Here is a 21277-nt window from a genome sequence, read left to right as displayed (position 1 = left end):
TCAGAGTGTCATAAAATCACAATTTTTGGAGAAAGAGTGTTTTTGAAATATTTATGAAAAGTCGTAAAACTGCGAATTAGTAGGGTAAACCGTTTAAATTATTTATTTAAAAGAATGGCCCTCCTAGTGTTAACACTACCAGGAAATGCAACAATAAGTGGAACTTTGTATTTTTGTCCAATTGAATCTCAATAACAACGGTTCATTTGAATGCTCGTTAACAGTTGCTCTTTCCCTCACCTTATTTGTGTTGAGAAGTTTTGAGCGGTAGGACGTTTTCCTGTGAAGTGTAACGCGATAATGCCGAAAAATATAAGTGCAAAATCTACATTGATCCGGCAATGGCTAACAGAATATTCAGAATTCACTTATGATGGAAAAATAATATTCTGCAAGATTTGTAGCAAACAGGTATGTAACAATAGTTTAAATATATAAATTCTATTAATTTTAATGAGTAGGCCTATAATATTTATACATTGACTGAGCTATCCTGAGGTATAATTCTTTTTAAGACCACTACACTTTAACCTTTTAAATTCCGATAGTTAAAGTATTTGCAGGTCATTAAAATTTTGATGTTCGAACCCACTAACTTTGTGATAGACATACGGCAATACAACAATTAGGATTTTATTTTAATTCAGTTTACTTTACATTTTTAGATTTCGCAAGAAAAGAAGTACCACCTAAAGCAGCATGTGCAAGGAGCGGCTCATAAGGCTAAAGCTCAGCAGAAAAATCAACTGCAACAAACTTTACTAACACAGCCTACTTCATCCAATCTCAGCAGCAATTTCTATGCTGATTTAACCAGAGCGTTTGTTGCTGCTAACATTCCCTGGAATGCAATTGAAAATCCGGTTTTAAGACAGTTTTTACAAAAATACTGCAAACAAAATATCCCATCTGAGTCGACCCTAAGAAAAAATTACTTAGAATATACAATGAAACTTTAGCTTCCATTCGGGAGGATATAGGTGATTCTTACATATGGGTCTCTGTGGATGAAACCTCAGATTCTATGAATAGGTATATAGCAAATATGGTAGTAGGAAAACTTAGTCCTGATGGACCTTCGATTCCACACCTCGTATGTGTTAAGGAACTTTCGAAAGTGAATAGCCAAGCCATTGCTTATTTTGTAAATAAAGGCCTACAGTCTTTATACTCAGGTAATATAGACGATTCTAAAGTTCTGTTGTTTTGTACTGATGCTGCCTCATACATGGTTGCTGCAGCTCCACTTCTTAAAACATTTTATCCTAACCTCACGCATGTAACCTGTCTAGGACATGGCCTTCACAGGGTTTCTGAAACAATCCGGAATGAATTTCCTCTTGTCAATTCGTTTATTTCTAACACACAAAAAAATGTTTTTGTAAAGCCCCATCCAGGATTTCAATATTCAGAGAGAACTTTCCAGATATCCCACTCCCACCTCAGCCGGTTGTTACACAATGGGGAACCTGGATTCAGTCAGTGGTGTATTATTCTAAGTATTTTAAAGAAGTGGTCACAGTTATTGATAAATTACCTGAAACTGATAGTGCAGCGTGTGTGAAAGCAGTGAAAGATTGTCTGAATGACTCACGAGTGAAAAACGATATTGCCTACATAACATCAAACTTTTCTTTCATACCTGCAAGCATTGAACAATTAGAACGTGAAAAACAATCTCTTTGTAGCCAAATAGCAATAGTAAAGGAAGCTCAAGTGAACATACATTCTGCTTTGGGCGAAACTGGGAAAAAAAGTTTAAAATAAGTGGGACAACGTATTAAATAAGAATGTAGGGTTTTCATTGTTGGAAAAAGTATCAAGAGTGATATCGGGGGAAAGTGTAAATGTTCCAGTAAGTATTGATGTTTCTATTGTACCTAATTTAAAATTTGCGCCTCTCACATCAGTTTCGGTTGAAAGAAGTTTTTCTGCTTTCAAAATGATTCTCAGTGACAAAAGGCAAAGGTTAACTGTGGAGAATTTAGAAAAAATTCTGGTGGTGTACTGTGCAGATAATTATAATAAAGTCTGAGCATGGAACTGAATTTCAATAACTTAAAATGAGTAATCTTGATATCAATAATCATTATTTCATTAGTTTCAATATATTAAATTTGTGCAGCTCTGTTTATAAATATAATATAGTATTCTTTTTTAATGTTTAAACATACTTTTTTGTGCGTATTTTAGTGTATAACTAAAAATTTCAGTGAAAGAAATAAGTATGATACCTTGATGTGCCTAAAATGCCTATTTTCATTAAAATAGAGCCTAATTTTACAAATTTTGAGCTTATTTTAGGCGCCTAAAACTGCAATTTTTAGTGCCTAAAAATCCGATGTCTAATTATAACCAAAGAAAAAAGCAGTTCGTCGAATATTTGAACCAAAGAAATGTCCTTTAAGTATTCCGGTAAATGAGATTGAAACTACGTTTAATAATAAATTTAATAATGTAAACCACCATCACTTGGATAATTATCCGAACCATATTACTGAAGTTGACAAAGATGATATTAACAACAAATTTCTAGATACTGTTAGTAAGGAAGAAATTCTTAAAGCTATGCAAGGTATTTCGATTGACACTTCTGCAGGACCAGATAAAATATTGATGCGAACTATTAAATGTGAAAAAGTTGCAGTAATTTTAGCATTAATAGGAACTAAAATGTTATCACACAATTGGGTACCTGATTTTTTTCGGAAAGCTAGAACTGTTCTTATATATAAAGGTGGAAAAAAAAAGGACCCAAATAATTATCGACCTATAACCATTTGTTCAGTAATTCGAAGAGTTTTGGAGAGGTGTCTTTGTTCAAGAATGCAACAATACGTAGAATTTAATGAAAACCAACGAGGATTTGTATCTACTGCTGGTGCACAGATTAATGCCTCTATATTAAATTCAGTTCTTCGTAAGGCCAAAATCGAAAAAGAAGATGTCACCATCTTGTTTCTTGATGTGCATAAAGCTTATGATACTGTTGGACATCGGCATTTGGAATCTGTCATTCACAATTCTGCCCTTCCCCAAAAATTACAGGATTTAATTATAAATTTACAGTATGGAAATGAAACCCAGATAGAGGTTGGAATCCATAAAACAAAACCCATACCGTTTAAACAAGGGGTTATGCAAGGCGCTCCTCTTTCCCCAATGCTTTTTAATCTCAGCATAGACCACATTTTTGATGAATTATCCGAGCCTAGTGTGGCTGAAGAATTTGGATATGACCTTGTATCGGATCTAAATAATGTAGTAACATTAGGATTTGCGGATGATATTGCACTTGTTGCTAAAAGTACAATTGCTGCATCTGAAATATTTACCATGACAAAACGGTCATTACAGCAGATCGGATTAAGTCTAAATGAATCTAAAACTCAAACCATCGTTATCGAGAAAGGAAAATTAAGTAGTACGACATTGAATCTTGGAGGATCAATTGTTAATAGTATTGATGGAGATGAACGAATCAAATACCTTGGGATTAATTTTTCTGATGAAATTAAGTTTGACATTGCCAAAGTAATCAATAATTTAAATAATAAGATCCAAGCTTTAACATATACTTATCTTCTGAAACCAGAACAAAAACTCAATGTTTTAAATATGTATATTTGGCCTATACTTGTTTATCCTCTTCAAAATGCTCCCCTTCACCAGCTTTCTGACCGGTTTCTCGAAGATGTGGATAAGTTAATTAAAAGTTCGGTGAAGGAAATTTTATGTTTGCCAGGAGACACGCCCGACGCGATGTTGTACACCGAACGTAAATATAAGGGTCTCAGCCTTTTCAAAGCTCAATGGGAAGCATATTTACAGCATCTCAATATTTGCAACACATTATTGAGAACCTCGAATCCTCTTGTCGTTTCTACAAGGAACATAGCAGCAGAAAAGAAAGTATGTTCCAGGAAGTTAAAAATTCCACCTGAAGATCTGGATATAAGTAACATCAATGTCCATAAACTACGACAAAATCTTAGGAAACAAGAGTACGACAAATGGTGTGCGCTTCCACATAAAGGAAAAGGTGTTATTTTATTTCAAGAATATACTCCCGGAAATAAATGGATTTTTTCTAAGGAGGGTCTATCTTCCTCTGAATGGCGGGACGCAATTAAGATGAATGCTAACGTAGCACCAGTGAGAAGTCTTCATGGGAGATCCTTGGACGGTTTCCGTTGCAGATACTGCAACGAGATTGAAACCATAGCACACGTCCTAGGATCCTGTCAGCATGGAGAACTCCTGAGAAATTCACGCCATCATAACATCCGAAAACTAATAGCACAAGCCCTTAGAAACAAATCCTTCGAGGTCCATGAAGAGGTGCACTGCGTTGCGTCTGAAGGCGGCGGAATTAGAAGAGCGGACATCGTGGCTCTAGACAAGACTAATAGTAAAGGCTTTATACTGGACCCAACTGTTAGATTTGAGATGAGCCAGACCCAACCATCCGAGGTCAACAAAGAAAAACAACAAATTTATGAGCCTACTATTCCGTATTTTCGAGAAAAATATCAGATGGAGGCACCTGGGAAGTACATGGTTTAATGATCGGAGCGAGGGGCACCATCCCACGATCAACTGTAAACACTATCAAAACATTTGGAATCCATGACATCATTCCAAAAATAATTACTTCAACCATTAAAGGGTCTGTGGCAATTCTGAAAAATCATTTATACGGAATATCATAATACCCCCCCCCCCTTTTCTATTCGTTAGTGTGTGATTGTTACAAATATATGTACAAATTTATTATTTCTTAAACTTAAGCTCCTAGTCCACATTTAAATTTGGCTCATCTATCTTACTGTAATCATTACTATTCTTATATGTGTGTTATTCTGTGTTTTTGGCAACCCAGGATGCCTGGGCAGACTATTTCTTGAAATAAATTATATATACTTACATAAGTTTTGTAGCTTCTAATAACATATATGTATAGCCGTTACTCAGAAAATTATAGAAATGAAGATCTAATTTAAGATATTCTCTACATCAAAGTTTCACTTTCATTTCATCAATAATAGCATTAATATGTATCATTAGCAACAAATACTCTCACCATGGCATTAGGTATAATATTGCATTTTAATGGTAACAACGTCATCAAACCTTACGTTTTATAGTTTTTAATAACAAGTATACAGCTGAAGGGTTTGCGGGAAAAACGATGAATGTCACAATTCTGTTAAGGTTGATGTCATTATCTAATTCAGTGGATCACTACGAAATTTAGTGTTGTTCTTATGGAAACTGGTAAAAAGGAGAATTACCACCACGAATACAGTAATCCTTTCCTTTATTTTATATAGAAACAGTAATACATCTTGCGGTTATAGACTCAATTAGATCATTATCCTTAACAGAAATGTGACATTCATTGTTTTTCCCGCAAACTCTTCAGCTGTTCTCAGAAAATTACACAGCAGTGAATCAGAGCTGTAAATTCATGATTATAACCTTCTTAATAAGTTTTGAAGTTTTTAGTAACCAATATAGAGGCGTGCTTAGAAAATTATACAAATGAAGATCAACCTATTGACATTATGATGTCAGAGAATCTGAGCTGTAAATACGTATGTTGCCAGTCCTGCAGGTCACGGCCTACATGACAGCATTTTAGCATGAGTTTTGTTTTATACTGAAAATCCATTAGTTCTCAAAACTGGCGACAGATGGATTTTGGAAAATACGAAAATTATGTACGAAAATTGACATTTCTCTGAAAACTACTACAGGGTTGGGCAGATAAAACCGGCCTGTGTTATGACATTGATAGGTACTAATGATTTGAAACAAACTTCAAATGGAATGAAAATAAAATGCATTTACCTTCATAATAAATGTTGGAAGTGCCCTCCATCTGCATCTAGACACTTCTGTGCACTTCTGAGGAGTCCGGACAGAAGGAGTTCTGTTCCTTGTTACATTTTTTATGGCTCCAGTCGTGCGCCATTTTCGCACCAAATCTTGAATGCTGCTTTTCGCTGGTACTGAGCGAAGCGGATATTTGTCTCTGAATAATTGTTGTGTTTCCTTAATAGAGCTGGTCTGTACGTACGCCTCCACAATGAATATTTGCTCTGGTATTGAATAAGTCATGCTTATTTAAAGAACAACTCTTTACATGTGTTTAGAACGTCTGACTTTTAAACAGCAACCAGAAGAGGTTATAAGCAACAATGGCGCAACAACAATGACACAAAACACGTGGAAGATAAAGAAATCAATACCCTACATAATTTATTTTCCAAATCATATGACATGAGATGGGGCTAGTTTTATCTGCCCAACCCTGTATTTTTCCGCATATCCTTGGATGCAAACTTCAAAATGAGGTGTCATTCATTAAAATCTGTTGAGCCATTTTCCCGTAATTTCCATTACTGTCCAAATTATATATATAGATTTATAAGACATAAACTGCTCTAGGTAAACACCACGATTACATATATTATACCAATAAGAGATGCATGGAATACTTAATGAGAATAGAAAAAAATTAGATGATAACGAATTCACTTGAGGTAGAATATACAGTTATATACTAATAGGAGAATACATGTGTGTTACAAGACATAAAGGGTCGATTTCTAAAACAAGGTCTAGACCGCGACCATGGCTTAAAACCATGTTTAAATTTATAAAACGAAAATCTGTGCTTCAGTGGCTGACCATGATAATATCTTTGAAAAATATTGGAGTGCAAGAGGTCAAATGACTTTATTGTCAAACGCCTGGCATTAGAAAACAACAACAACAACAGATTTATAAAACGAGGTCTTGTCCATTTTTTTTAGCCATGACTCGAAACCATGGTCTCAAGCACAGACTACAGCAGAGACATTGTTTGAAACCCATTGTTTATTTTTTATAAAAAAATTCTACCTCAGGACTAGGAGAGATGACAGTGCACAACTTCTAACACTAGATTGTGCACCAATCCCAAATCTCTCTGCAGTTCATATGGAGAGAAGGCATCACTGTTGATAGGGTTTCATCCATCGGATGGGGACGTTAAGCCTGGTGGACCCCTAGGTGCTATTTGACAGGAGTAGGCTATGTGTCGGCACTGGGTTTCCCCTTTTCCCTTCCTCATCTTCATCATCATTCATTACATACTCTACGCTTACACGAACACCTATTCATACACTACTCACCCTAGTACAAGGCATAACTCACCACAGATATATATATATATATATATATATAATTTAAAATGTGGCCCGCCAAAGTGGTATGCAATTAGCCCTGCCATCTATCCGCAATATGCGAAATCCGAATCTGTAAAGTGAAGTGGGTAGGCATTGGATACATACATACATACATACATACAAACAAGTTGCCTTGAGTGGCGCAGTCAGTAGAGTGCTGACTTTCTGTACCCAAAATTGTGGGTTCAATCCCTGCCCAGGTCGATGGCATTTAAGTGTCAGTAGATTTACTGGCATGTAATAATCAGACATCGGATTTTTAGGCACTAAAAATTGCAGTTTTAGGCGCCTAAAATAAGCTCAAAATTTGTAAAATTAGGCTCTATTTTAATGAAAATAGGCATGTTAGGCACATCAAGGTATCATACTTATTTCTTTCACTGAAATTTTTAGTTATACACTAAAATACGCACAAAAAAGTATGTTTAAACATTAAAAAAGAATACTATATTATATTTATAAACAGAGCTGCACAAATTTAATATATTGAAACTAATGAAATAATGATTATTGATATCAAGATTACTCATTTTAAGTTATTGAAATTCAGTTCCATGCTCAGACTTTATTATAATTATCTGCACAGTACACCACCAGAATTTTTTCTAAATTCTCCACAGTTAACCTTTGCCTTTTGTCACTGAGAATCATTTTGAAAGCAGAAAAACTTCTTTCAACCGAAACTGATGTGAGAGGCGCAAATTTTAAATTAGGTACAATAGAAACATCAATACTTACTGGAACATTTACACTTTCCCCCGATATCACTCTTGATACTTTTTCCAACAATGAAAATCCTACATTCTTATTTAATACCTTGTCCCACTTATTTTTAACTTTTTTCCCAGTTTCGCCCAAAGCAGAATGTATGTTCACTTGAGCTTCCTTTACTATTGCTATTTGGCTACAAAGAGATTGTTTTTCACGTTCTAATTGTTCAATGCTTGCAGGTATGAAAGAAAAGTTTGATGTTATGTAGGCAATATCGTTTTTCACTCGTGAGTCATTCAGACAATCTTTCACTGCTTTCACACACGCTGCACTATCAGTTTCAGGTAATTTATCAATAACTGTGACCACTTCTTTAAAATACTTAGAATAATACACCACTGACTGAATCCAGGTTCCCCATCGTGTAACAACCGGCTGAGGTGGGAGTGGGATATCTGGAAAGTTCTCTCTTAATATTGAAATCCTGGATGGGGCTTTACAAAAACATTTTTTTGTGTTAGAAATAAACGAATTGACAAGAGGAAATTCATTCCGGATTGTTTCAGAAACCCTGTGAAGGCCATGTGCTAGACAGGTTACATGCTTGAGGTTAGGATAAAATGTTTTAAGAAGTGGAGCTGCAGCAACCATGTATGAGGCAGCATCAGTACAAAACAACAGAACTTTAGAATCGTCTATATTACCTGAGTATAAAGACTGTAGGCCTTTATTTACAAAATAAGCAATGGCTTGGCTATTCACTTTCGAAAGTTCCTTAACACATACGAGGTGTGGAATCGAAGGTCCATCAGGACTAAGTTTTCCTACTACCATATTTGCTATATACCTATTTATATACCTATTCATAGGATCTGAGGTTTCATCCACAGAGACCCATATGTAAGAATCACCTATATCCTCCCGAATGGAAGCTAAAGTTTCATTGTATATTCTGTCGAAGTAATTTTTTCTTAGGGTCGACTCAGATGGGATATTTTGTTTGCAATATTTTTGTAAAAACTGTCTTAAAACCGGATTTTCAATTGCATTCCAGGGAATGTTAGCAGCAACAAACGCTCTGGTTAAATCAGCATAGAAATTGCTGCTGAGATTGGATGAAGTAGGCTGTATTAGTAAAGTTTGTTGCAGTTGATTTTTCTGCTGAGCTTTAGCCTTATGAGCCGCTCCTTGCACATGCTGCTTTAGGTGGCACTTCTTTTCTTGCGAAATCTAAAAATGTAAAGTAAACTGAATTAAAATAAAATCCTAATTGTTGTATTGCCGTATTTCAATCACAAAGTTAGTGGGTTCGAACAATCAAAATTTTAATGACCTGCAAATACTTTAACTATCGGAATTTAAAAGGTTAAAGTGTAGTGGTCTTAAAAAGAATTATACCTCAGGATAGCTCAGTCAATGTATAAATATTATAGGCCTACTCATTAAAATTAATAGAATTTATATATTTAAACTATTGTTACATACCTGTTTGCTACAAATCTTGCAGAATATTATTTTTCCATCATAAGTGAATTCTGAATATTCTGTTAGCCATTGCTGGATCAATGTAGATTTTGCACTTATATTTTTCGGCATTATCGCATTAAACTTCACAGGAAAACGTCCTACCGCTCAAAACTTCTCAACACAAATAAGGTGAGGGAAAGAGCAACTGTTAACGAGCATTCAAATGAACCGTTGTTATTGAGATTCAATTGGACAAAAATACAAAGTTCCACTTATTGTTGCATTTCCTGGTAGTGTTAACACTAGGAGGGCCATTCTTTTAAATAAATAATTTAAACGGTTTACCCTACTAATTCGCAGTTTTACGACTTTTCATAAATATTTCAAAAACACTCTTTCTCCAAAAATTGTGATTTTATGACACTCTGAAGGGCAGTACAGCTAATCGGTTTCAGACCGAAAACAGTCATTTTTATAGTATAGTATATCTCTGAATCGGTAGCAGCACATGTTGTGATTGTTGCCTGCTTCAAAACTAAGGTTGGTTCTTTGTCGGCATTTATGCCTCCAAACATGTTAAATTCGGTGAAATCTATTGCGAGTGTCGTGAGATTCAAAACATTTTGTTTCCTTTATCAATGGTTTCATGGCCGGTGTGAAGCAAACTTTCCACTTTTTAAATGCCTTAAATTTCGCAGTGAATGCATGTATAAATTATAAAAAGTAAGAGTAAAATGCGGAACTTTACAGTGAGTTAGGCATTTTTAGGCGAATATTAACAAATTAGGCTCTAATAACCGTTTTAGGGCATTTTAGGGCACTATAAAACTCTTTGAATACCTTTCAATTTCCATGAAACACAAATATTAATAATTATTTTTACTTTTCTCCTAAAGAAACAAAATAGGCATTTGCCCTAGAATCCGATGTCTGGTAATAATGTAACACCTACGGAACAAAATTTCGGTACACTTGCAAAACTGATATAACCTCAGCACTTGTGAACATCGTTAAATAAAACATAATTCAAAATTTACATACATACATACAGATGCCTCAAACTAGCAAGCTGTTTCGTTCGCGCAGGCGCATAGAGCACTTCTCCCCTACCACTGTCCGCCTACTGATGTGCACTGTGGACTAGAACGGTACAGCTCAGTTCTAATAACAGTTGAGAAGGCTGCATAGGGAGGGTACATCTTGAATACATTGCCAAGAGGTCAACTTTTCAGATAATATAACTATACCTGGGTATCGGAGCCTAGGTGGGCCCCCTCCGTTAGCTCTACTACTACCCCTCTCCAGGCAGCTTCCTAGTTTGAGGCCTCTGTACACACACACACACACACACACCCACGCACGCACGCTCTCTCTCTCTCTCTCTCTCGTGAAATCATTGCAATAAGGGAAAGTCTCAGGAATCATCTATGCCACATTAATAAATTTAGGAATGCAGTTATATTGTCAGACTCCAAAGCAGCTATTCTATCAATAGTCTCTAAACACACACCTCCATCTCAAACAGGAGAAATAACTAAAATGCTCTCTCAATTAATATCACTCAATAAAAGAATTGTATTCCAATGGATACCATCCCATTGTGGAATCCTGGGAAACGAGAATGCAGATGCTTTAGCAAAGAAGGGCAGCACTGCTACTTAGAGACCTGTTACTAAATCTATGTATTACTCTGTGAAAAGATTTATTAAATTAAATATTTAGACTTCAACAAACAAAATTTGATAACACAATCCCAAGGGAAAAAATGGAACTCTCTGCATCAAAATCCACAGTTAATTCCCGATTTACCACGAAAATCATCTGTAGCTGCATTTAGATTGGCAACAGGCCATGATTGTTTGGCCAGAAACCTGCATAGAATTGAAATGTATCAGTCCCCTAACTGCCCATTGTGCAACTCAAACCAAGAAATGGATTCGAAACACCTCAAAATCTGTACTTCATTGGCTGGCCATGATAATATCTTTGAAAAATATTGGAGTGCAAGAGGTCAAATGACTTTATTGTCAAATGCCTGGCATTAGAAAACAACATACATACATACATACATACATACATTTTTACAATGGTTAAATGTGGTCAGATGACTCTATTGTCAAATGCCTGACATTAGAAAACAACAACTTCTTACAATACTTTGTTGCGTTTCATTTTTACCTGAATATCTTTATTTCGACCTTTAATATATGTTCGAGTGGGTTATTTCCAAAAGTTCACATCATCTCAGTTTCATCCAGTTTTTCTTATAGATGTGGTTATAATTATATTATTTTTAGGCATAAACACACTGATCAACATCATGTCTCGATTTGGCAAGAAGACCGAGACTGAGTCTAACATCACACACAATGAACGCCTGGAATTTCTTGGAGATGCTGTGGTGGAGTTTCTTACCTCCATACACTTATTCCACATGTTTCCTGACCTCGAGGAAGGAGGACTTGCCACCTACCGTGCAGCCATTGTTCAGAATCAACACCTTGCTGTGCTTGCAAAGGTAACATGTCTTATAAAGGTGAGGAAAGGGATGCTATTCTGAATTGAGGCATTCTCTGGAACAAGAGCTTAAACTACAAAGTTTTGAATTTGAGACATAGAGCGTCAAACATTTTAGATCTGTTATAACAGCAATGCTCAAAATGGCATTCAAATGTTTCTAGAGGACACCCTGTTTGTTATAGGGAAATAATATTTTGTCAGGAGGGAGATATGTTGTTAAAGATTCAATGTATGCTGGAAACAATGTGATTTATTGGAAACTAGCTCAGCAGTTTTCTTGAATTTCCTACAATGTATAAAGAAAAAGAATAATGATGCTATGAGATTTTTATGAAATTACACTTTTTCAGTCTCCCTAGTAACCGAAAAAGTGGTTTTTGCAATGCAGTCTTTTTAGTCTGTCTTGACATTTTCTTTTTCTAGTCCTTCCTACTTATATCTATCGTGAAGTACATTTAGAAATGATGAACATGGGATATATTAATTTTTACTAAAAGGGAATAATGGACCTTATTTAAGAAAACACAAAATTACATTTTGTCAAAAATCCTTGTCCTGTAATCGTGCGCGAATTTTACGTCACACTTCTTTATTTCTTCTAGGTATGTGCATTAATTTATTTACTGATTACATGATATCCACAGAAAGATCTATGGGGGCTGAAGAAAATTTTCACATTGTTTTTACTTTTAGAAACCAAAGGGCACTGTTAGGATTAGAGATATATAGACACAGTGGCACGTTTTTGTTCCAGGCTCTTTGATTGATTCAGGTAACCCCTGCTTCCAGGATGGTCTCAAAATTCAGGAATACCTGTGTTTGTAAAAATACTGGACGATCATAAAATGATTTGTTTTTTGACAAGTTTTGACAGCAGAGAAAATGCCACAATGTTATGCATGTAGATGCTTTATGATTCAAGATAATAAAGTGAAGTTTGACTTGTAATACTAAATTATGCCCCTTGGACTCCAACTGTCAGTTCCATTAATATTTGTTTGGGAAACTTTTCAAAATAAGCTAGTATGTCTTAAGCTATTTCTTATGAAAACTATAATAAAAAAGAAGGTTTACCATCTGATGCTTTGGTAAGTGCTGTGTTAATGTTATAAATTATATAAGTAATACATTATATTAAATACATATTTTATTCATTTGTATAACATGGGTTATGTGTTACTGTTATTGATACAATATAAATTAAAATGGCATTGTACATTACAGTGCAAAATACTCCACAGTATTTTCTTCTACATTTTCCCCTGTTGTCATGCTGGTATGACTGGTAATACGAATTATCAGAACATCCTTATTACATAGTCGTAAGTATGAAGATTTTTGTCATATTTAATCGATTGTAAGAAAACACCAAATATAAAGTAACTTCCAAGTTTTAATAATGTTGGGGAAAAATATGTGAAATGGCAATTTTTATATAATCTTTCTTTATTAATGTACAAATGAAAATAAAACATAACATCCACATCTGTTTTAGCACTTCTGTCACTAGATTCAGGTAAGTAAACTCATTATCTGACAACGCCAGTTCATTATCACTCAATGACTCTTTGTCACTGTCCTTGTATAGATCTTCCATTCCATCAAGTACATTCGATGTAAGTTTATGTCCATCTGTTGTGCATATATCACAGACATATATTCTGTTCGCACTATGCTATCAGAATTAATTTCAAATACTGTTTTCGTCAATTGACATGACTGAGTAATTCCTGACCAATGAGAAGCCCAAGAGCTATCAAATTTGTTTTGACGTGTATACTGAGATCTTCTCAACATCTTTGTGTGAGAAACACATGTTGTATGTTGCAGATCCTGAATCTTGAGGAGTATATGCTATATGCTCATGGCTCAGACTTATGTCATGACTTGGAATTGCGGCATGCCATGGCCAACTGCTTTGAGGCACTCATGGGAGCGTTGTTCTTGGATGGAGGCATTGAGGTACACTTGAGTTTCAATTCAACAAAATATAATGAACTGAAATTAAGTATATATTCATACTGCACTGTATTTAAAGAAACTGACATTTTAATGAAGTAAATTAAGTTAAATGAGTTGTGAAATCTCTCGAGGAAGAACTTTGATTATCAGAGAATATCCGTGATAAGAAATTGTGAAATTCATAATTTGAAGAAATCTCCAATAGAGTAAAAGAATTTTAAACTTATAAATTCGTATTAATGTTGGCGAGCATGTAAAGACTCAGGAATTCTAAAAATATATGTGAAGCTTTTGTCAGTTTTGCAAGCTTATGCTGCTTTCAAGAAGTGAAGACAGTCATCAGCTGATACAAGATATCATTTGTTACATGTCGGGGACCTTAACAATATAAAGTCGTCGTCGTCGTCATCATCATCATCATCATCATCATCATCATCATCAGCATCATCATAGCCACCGGCATGACTCAGTCGGTTATGGCACCTGCCTGCTGGTCTGAAGTTGTATTCGGGCGTGGGTTCGATCCCCGCTTGGGCTGATTACCTGGTTGGATTTTTTCCGAGGTTTTCTCCAACCGTAATGTGAATCCAAGGTAATCTATGGCGAATCCTGACCTCATCTCGCCAAATATCATCTCACTATCACCAATCTCATCGACGCTAAATAACCTAGTAGTTGATACAGTGTCGTTAAATAACGAACTTAAAAAAAAGTCATCATCATCATCATCATCAGCAGCAGCAGCAGCAGCATCAACATAACCATTATTAATTCATCCTGTGATTTGGGAACTACGAAAAAAACATTCTTTAGTTCTCATTTCCAGTTCTGAAGATGGTTCGTTTTCTTATGTATGTTAATAATAATAGTATTTATCGTGATAGTAACACATGATTATTATGCATAAGTTTGTTGATTAGTTTCCATTATTGCAAAGGAGGAGAAGGTATGCCAAATGTAGAACATTACAGAAAAATGTGAAACATGACAACTAAGCCTCATATCTTCTAACATGTACAAATTAATTTTCTGCATTTCTTTTTTCATTACGGATTATGTTTGTACACTTGATAAAAAAATGAATGACCCCCATTTGTACAAAGCAAAATCTTTTTAAGGCTTGTTTGCTTGTAGACTATAGGAGATAAGGCACTAAAAAGCAAAAGAGAAATTAAGTAAATTACATAAAGGTAAGTAAGTACATGTTTCCTTGCAATTTTGGAAAAATTACTCAATTCCATATTAATAAATATTTCTTATTTTCTGCTCAATCGCGAGTAATTGCTCACAATCAAAGTAGTTGCTTCAACGAGAGTAATTTCTCGATTCTTCGAATGAATAAAAGCACTAGTAATTTAATCAGAGAGGAGTAGCTACTAAATAATTTTGAAATTACGTTGGTAGGTTGCTCTATTAACAAGTAAATGTGACAGTTGAAGTTATGGTAGTATATACATGTTGGAAGTGATTTAACTGTGCTGATTTTAACAACTTATTCCTTGGATAGAGCAGAACAAAAAATTGTAATGACTGTTTCAGAAAAAAATAATTTTCCTCTAAATGACAACACTATTTTACTCCATAAGTACTATCCTTATGATTGTGATCTTTACTCTTATCAGAGAAACTGATAAGGAATGCTTTGCAGTTTTTTCAATAAAATGGACTGTTTTCTTGCAAATTAAATAAAAAATTTAACATGTATTGTTATTTCCTACTGTTAGGAAATCTAGCAACCCTGCCGCAGTGATTATGGGATGGAATGCTGTTATTCAGGCCTGAGTTTGTGTGTGTATTAATAGGCGAGCAGGCTGTTGCTAAACTATAAGACTTTCTGCCTAATATTCTAATTAACTATGCACTTATAAATCCATAATTGTTTTTTTAAATTTATTTTAATGTATTCTGTCACCCCCTTCCTTCTACACACTTATATCACTTCCACTCTGTTTAGGTGTGTCAGTGCAAAGGCAGATTTATAAAATTACAATAAATTAATCTAGACATGATTACGAAGCTCTGTATAGGTTTGAAAAATATTACATGGAGTGGATGGCCAACATTATTTAGGAGAAACCAATGAAACTCGCGGTAGAGTACTTAACAACACACAGAGGATGAGAATCATTTTTAGATATCTGGGAGATCAAGGATTTTGGACTGAAGTGGGAAAAGATCTGGGAGAGTAAATCAATTCATTGTATCAAGAACATTTTCTCAAGTGCTGTCATTGAAAATAAGATCACTAAATCAAATTTCCCACTGCAGCAAACTCTCTTCACGACGATTGATTTCTCTGAATTGGTCATTTTATTTCTATGAATTTTTAGAGGAACAAAAAAAGACTATTACATCTTTGTTATACATTTTTTGTTCGTAGTTAGTGCCTACATGATATCTGCCATTGGATATAATATGACAATGGTGCCGGCCTTTTACAACTATACTCACTGAAAAGAGTAGGTAATTTTCATTTCAAGAGAGTCGTTTTTATTCATCTGAAACAGAGTAGGTTGTCATTTAAATGAAGTCTCTCTTATTTACTCAGGAAAAGTTTCTCGTGAGTATTCTTCTTTTTATACATGCATCTCACTCAATTAGTTAGTTTAATGATGAAATTACTCCAGATATCACAATTTTAGAATATATGGTATTGTTATATCTACATTAATTTCTGTTGCTTAAGTGCATAATATGACTTAATACATATTTCTTCCAGCTTTAAAAGGTCTGTTCTTATTTCCTAAACCCTCACTATATGTACACTTGCATTTTGGCCTCCAGCAAGGTAAACTTGCTGTGATTTTTGGCTCAATGTTAAAATGCAGTGAGTTAATTATTATAAATCTGCAATTTACGACATGAACATTACATGTGCTGAGTGTGATGGAGAAATGTGACCAGAATATGACAATCGAAATAATAGTTTCCCTCTCTTAAAATGGAGGACAATCTGGATTGTTATATATCTTTCCCCTCTTCTATTGAATACTAGACAAGAGCATAAGAGACCTAAAATGTAGGACATATCCGGGGGAGGAGACAGTAGCTTGTCACATTATGAATCATGGTGATAATTTTATTCGTTATGAAATGACGTCAGCAGTGTGAGTTTACTATTGGATTTTATTAAAAAAAATATTGTTTTTAAGGTTTGACTTTGTGAAACAGGTTGCAGACAAAGTATTTGCAGAGACTTTGTTTAAGCAAGATCCAGACTTGCTCGATGTTTGGGTAAACTATCCTCCACACCCTCTGCAAGAGCAGGAACCTCTTGGAGATCGAAAGTGGATTCCCTCATTTGAACTGCTACAGGTGAGAGAAGTATAATATGTTGAATAAACCAGTGTTCCATCATTAACAATAAAAAATTATTGAGAATTCTGTTGTATGAAGTACAGAACAATGGCAGATTAGTTTAGTATTAGGAGAACTACTTCACAAGATTTTTATTTAAAATTGTGAGAGCTAAAAGGAACAAAAAATATATTTTTATGATAGAAGTAACACATTTGTTTGAGATTTCAGTATTCAGTCACTTGGCAGTGAAGCCATTTTACATCTTGCAGCACAGTAATATTGAATTATATTACAATAAATAAAAAAAAAAAAATTAAATGCTTATAATTTTAAATAAATAAATAATGTTTAATAAATGTGTAACATTTAAATAACAAAAGCAATTGGCATAACTCAGACTGTAAGGAATTGTATGTTTCTGTAATCTGAGACTGTGCTTGAGCACATGAACTTGTTAATATATTCCGAAATTTTTTATATTTATATGATAAACCTGGTGTAGGACCTATACCAGGATAATGACAGTTGTCACTTCTAATAAGTGTAACATATATACTATGTGTTATATTGTGTACAATGTGTGAACAATGTTTGTCAATATCTGCTATTTTATGATCTCTGTGTTAATACGATGAATCCTTGTATCTGCCATGATAAATAATTAATAAAAACCTGACAACTACAACTGCGCAGGTCTCTGATTTGTTTACAAACAAGAGCAAGAGTGCCACAGGATATGCAGCCTGTCCTTTTTACCTGTCAAGAGTCGAAACTCTCTTCTTTGTGAGTCCTGTATTAATCAAATGAGAGTTAAGGGTTCTAGGGCTTGTAAATGGCCCCACTGCCATCATAAGTTTCTGTCTTTTCAGAAGTTCATTATCATTAGTTTTGCTAATCAGTGGATATCATCGCTATCTTGGACTTGGCGGCAGCTGTTTTGCAACTTTCTCACTTGGATAGGTGCTTTCTTTCAAGTGATAACTGCTTTCCTAATGACAGAGGGAACACCAGAATTCTGGCCTTTAAAGCTTCATTACCTCATTCTTGCCCAGGCTTTTTACAATTCATTTCCAGTACCCACACTATTGAATTGCGTGCAATTCCAAACCAGAAATGATACAGTAGCTGTCTATGTAAGAGTTGTTATAGTGATGGAACAGACATGAATCTTCCTCTTTGTTATATTTTTGGCAGTGGGAGGTTCTACACTTCTTAGAGTAACCATCATCTTGTCCACCGCTGTGGAGTAATGATGAGCGTGTCTGACCGTGAAATGAGTGGGCCCGGGTTCAAATCCTGATTGGAGCAAATTACCTGGTTGGTTTTTTTCCGGGGTTTTTCCTCAACCAATTGAATCATAATTGCTGGGTAACTTCTGGCATTGGACCTCGGACTCATTTCGTCATCATTAATTCACATATCATCATCCATACCACAGCCTGGGTTCAGTTCACAGTGCAGTGTGCTGTACTTGTACAAGAGTGTAGCTGTTCGGCTACCCACTTGTTCACAGAATAGCAGTGGTAAGCACAATAAGCCTCAGGCTGTAGTGCAAGCCTTCAGGTCCCTTCTCCATACAAGAAAAAAAAAACATCATCTTGGCTCGGAATACTGTGGCGAATTTTCCTATAGAAATACTATGTAGTCCATAAATACTCATTCCAAAATAATCATAATCTGACCTATTTGTAAATCTAGAGAATTCATGTTAGAAACACCTATAAAGAAGAATAAATTTTTTTCCTCTTATATGTAAATAAGTGGAGATGTTTCCAATTAATATAATAAGGTTGGTTTTATTATGTAAGTACAGACTAATCACCAGATCTTTAGTCTCACGCCATCTTCAATATGTGTCAGAGCTCTTTTTATAACATCCCTGAGAATATTACAGGAAGACCCTTTCACGTCATTAATATAACCATAGGCGAAAAAGCCTTCCTCTTCTAATATGTCTAATTCAGTCATCAGCAGAATTGTACTCACGATGACATCAGGCAATGCAACCAGCAATACACATGACGTCGCATGGTTGTGGGTAGGGTGGAAGGCCCGCTCAGACATCAGTGGCGTCCAGCCATCACAAGCTTCATATTTACTGTACCGTAACTTTCAAGATGCCACAGAATTCTAACTTTATGTCATAAGTAGCCAATCTCAAGATAGTGAATAAACTTTCATCTTTCAGCCGCGATCTTTGTTTTGATTTTGCAAGTTTCAATTTTGAAAAAAAAAAATGTTCGCAACTGTAAGTGGAACCAAACATAGCCGCTATATGGGCAGGAAATAACCTAAGGGAAGCATATTTTTCCATAGAATTAAAAAAATTTAAACCACACATGTCTTTGCACCACGTTTGTAAATATGTATCACTCTGTAAATCAGCTACTTCTTGCTACATTTCTGGCTTATCCTCCTTTATGTCTATGGTCAAAGGATTCGTAAAAAGTAAGAAATCATTTGCAATATTTTTTAAATCACCGAATCTCCATTGTTGAAATTCTGTTTTTAGATTTAGATGAGCATAATTATTTAAATTTTATTCAGAAATATCAGAAAGAGATTGTAAACATGGGAAATGATGGAACTCTTTTTTCCCCTCATACTTTATTTCCAGATATCTATCATTGTAATAAATGATCGCACCAAATCATACATATCCACTACATTTTGCTATAGCCCTTCGTACTGCAATTTGGATTTAAAATGTTCATAAATACCTGTGATCTTCTGATGCTCTTTATGACATAGGCTACATTATAATGACGTTTAATATTGTGTCGATAAATGCCTTTTAAAACTTTCGAGCACAATAAACCTATACTATTGTTCTCATAAGCACAAGAAGAATAAGTCTCCTCCCATTCTTCTCTAAATACACACTTCCCACCTTTGGACAGAGCCATGCTTAACTAGCTATATGTTACGCCAGTGGTAGCTGCTTGTACAATGTACCTGCAAAGGGTTGATTGGGAGGAGGGATGTGTATTTCTTGCTTGCCCCTGCAACGTCACTTAGTAACAAGCATTGCGATGACATCTCTGCCGATGGCTGGTCTAATTCATCATTTGCTGTTAAGTTCCATACAGAAGACGAAAGGACTTCTCCTCATGAACAGCCTCTTTTGACTTGCCCGTAAGAGACAGGTCTCCACATCAAGATCCTGCACACCAGGGTGTTCACTCAGTCCATGAGGAACCCAATGCTCAATCAATAGCTCTTTAATTACTTCATTGGACCTAGTATAAAATGCCCTTCCAATATCCAAAAATGCTCTTGAAGCATAGAAATTTAGGTAAAATCTGATGTAATTTTGAGGATGAACTTAACATTCTTTCTTCAACATATTCTAGTATTAGCAGAGCTACCATAGTGGTATTCAGATTATCCACATCAGTACTACGTTTTAAACTGTACTGTAGTTTAAAACGTAGTATTTTTACATGAATGAATAATATGCTGGATGTTAATGCAGTAAAATCCTTCATAATCTGCACCCAATTAACCAACAATACCAAAACAACGACACTTTTGTCTGGTAAAAAAAAAGTTTAAATCTGCTGTGTTGCCACACAGTGATGTCACATTAGGAAGTTCGCACGAATTTTCATGTTTCAGTGAATATTCGAACCTGCAATTAGTGAATTATGTGTGTTGTGTGATGTGTTTTAATGAAGAAAATCCACATAGTTTTTATGTTTAATTATGAGCAGGTGGTTGAGAAGTAAGCTTCACATGGCTGCAGTTTCGACAGTTGGCATTATAAAATACGAACAAGTAATTTTCTTTTTAATATTTATTCAATTATCCAGCAAAATCTCGTATCTGGAACTAGCCTGATCCGTTTGGTGCTGGTTAAGAGGGATTCTACTGTATTTATTTTTACTATATTCAATAAGGATGATAAATTAATTTCTAAACCTATTCATGCTATCCCTAATTATAAATTTAATAAAAATGGAATTAATATTTCTCTTGTTACAAAGAAAGTCATATTTATATTGAAATGCAACATAAGCAGTTATTTCCCTTCAATCCCAACAAGTTTATTTGTTTGATTAATTTTGCTTCGTGCAATGCTT

At 34.9% G+C, this 21277-nt stretch overlaps 1 protein-coding gene across 5 annotated transcripts in view; it reads left to right on the top strand.

Moving 5' to 3' along the window:
* Window positions 1–21277, top strand: part of drosha (ribonuclease 3 drosha) — a 175692-nt gene that overhangs the window by 100829 nt on the left and 53586 nt on the right. For all 5 annotated transcript variants that reach the window (XM_069839849.1, XM_069839848.1, XM_069839847.1 and 2 more), the window contains 3 exons: window positions 11711–11931; window positions 13764–13895; window positions 17067–17210. In XM_069839849.1, coding sequence (XP_069695950.1) covers window positions 11711–11931; window positions 13764–13895; window positions 17067–17210 — 497 coding nt within the window. The remainder of the gene's footprint in view (window positions 1–11710; window positions 11932–13763; window positions 13896–17066; window positions 17211–21277) is intronic.

This window comes from Periplaneta americana, chromosome 11 (genome assembly GCF_040183065.1).
Source record: "Periplaneta americana isolate PAMFEO1 chromosome 11, P.americana_PAMFEO1_priV1, whole genome shotgun sequence".
In the NCBI taxonomy this organism is placed as follows: Eukaryota; Metazoa; Arthropoda; class Insecta; order Blattodea; family Blattidae; genus Periplaneta; species Periplaneta americana.
Note: the sequence above shows the minus strand (reverse complement) of the source record. Positions and strands in the feature narration are given on the sequence as shown.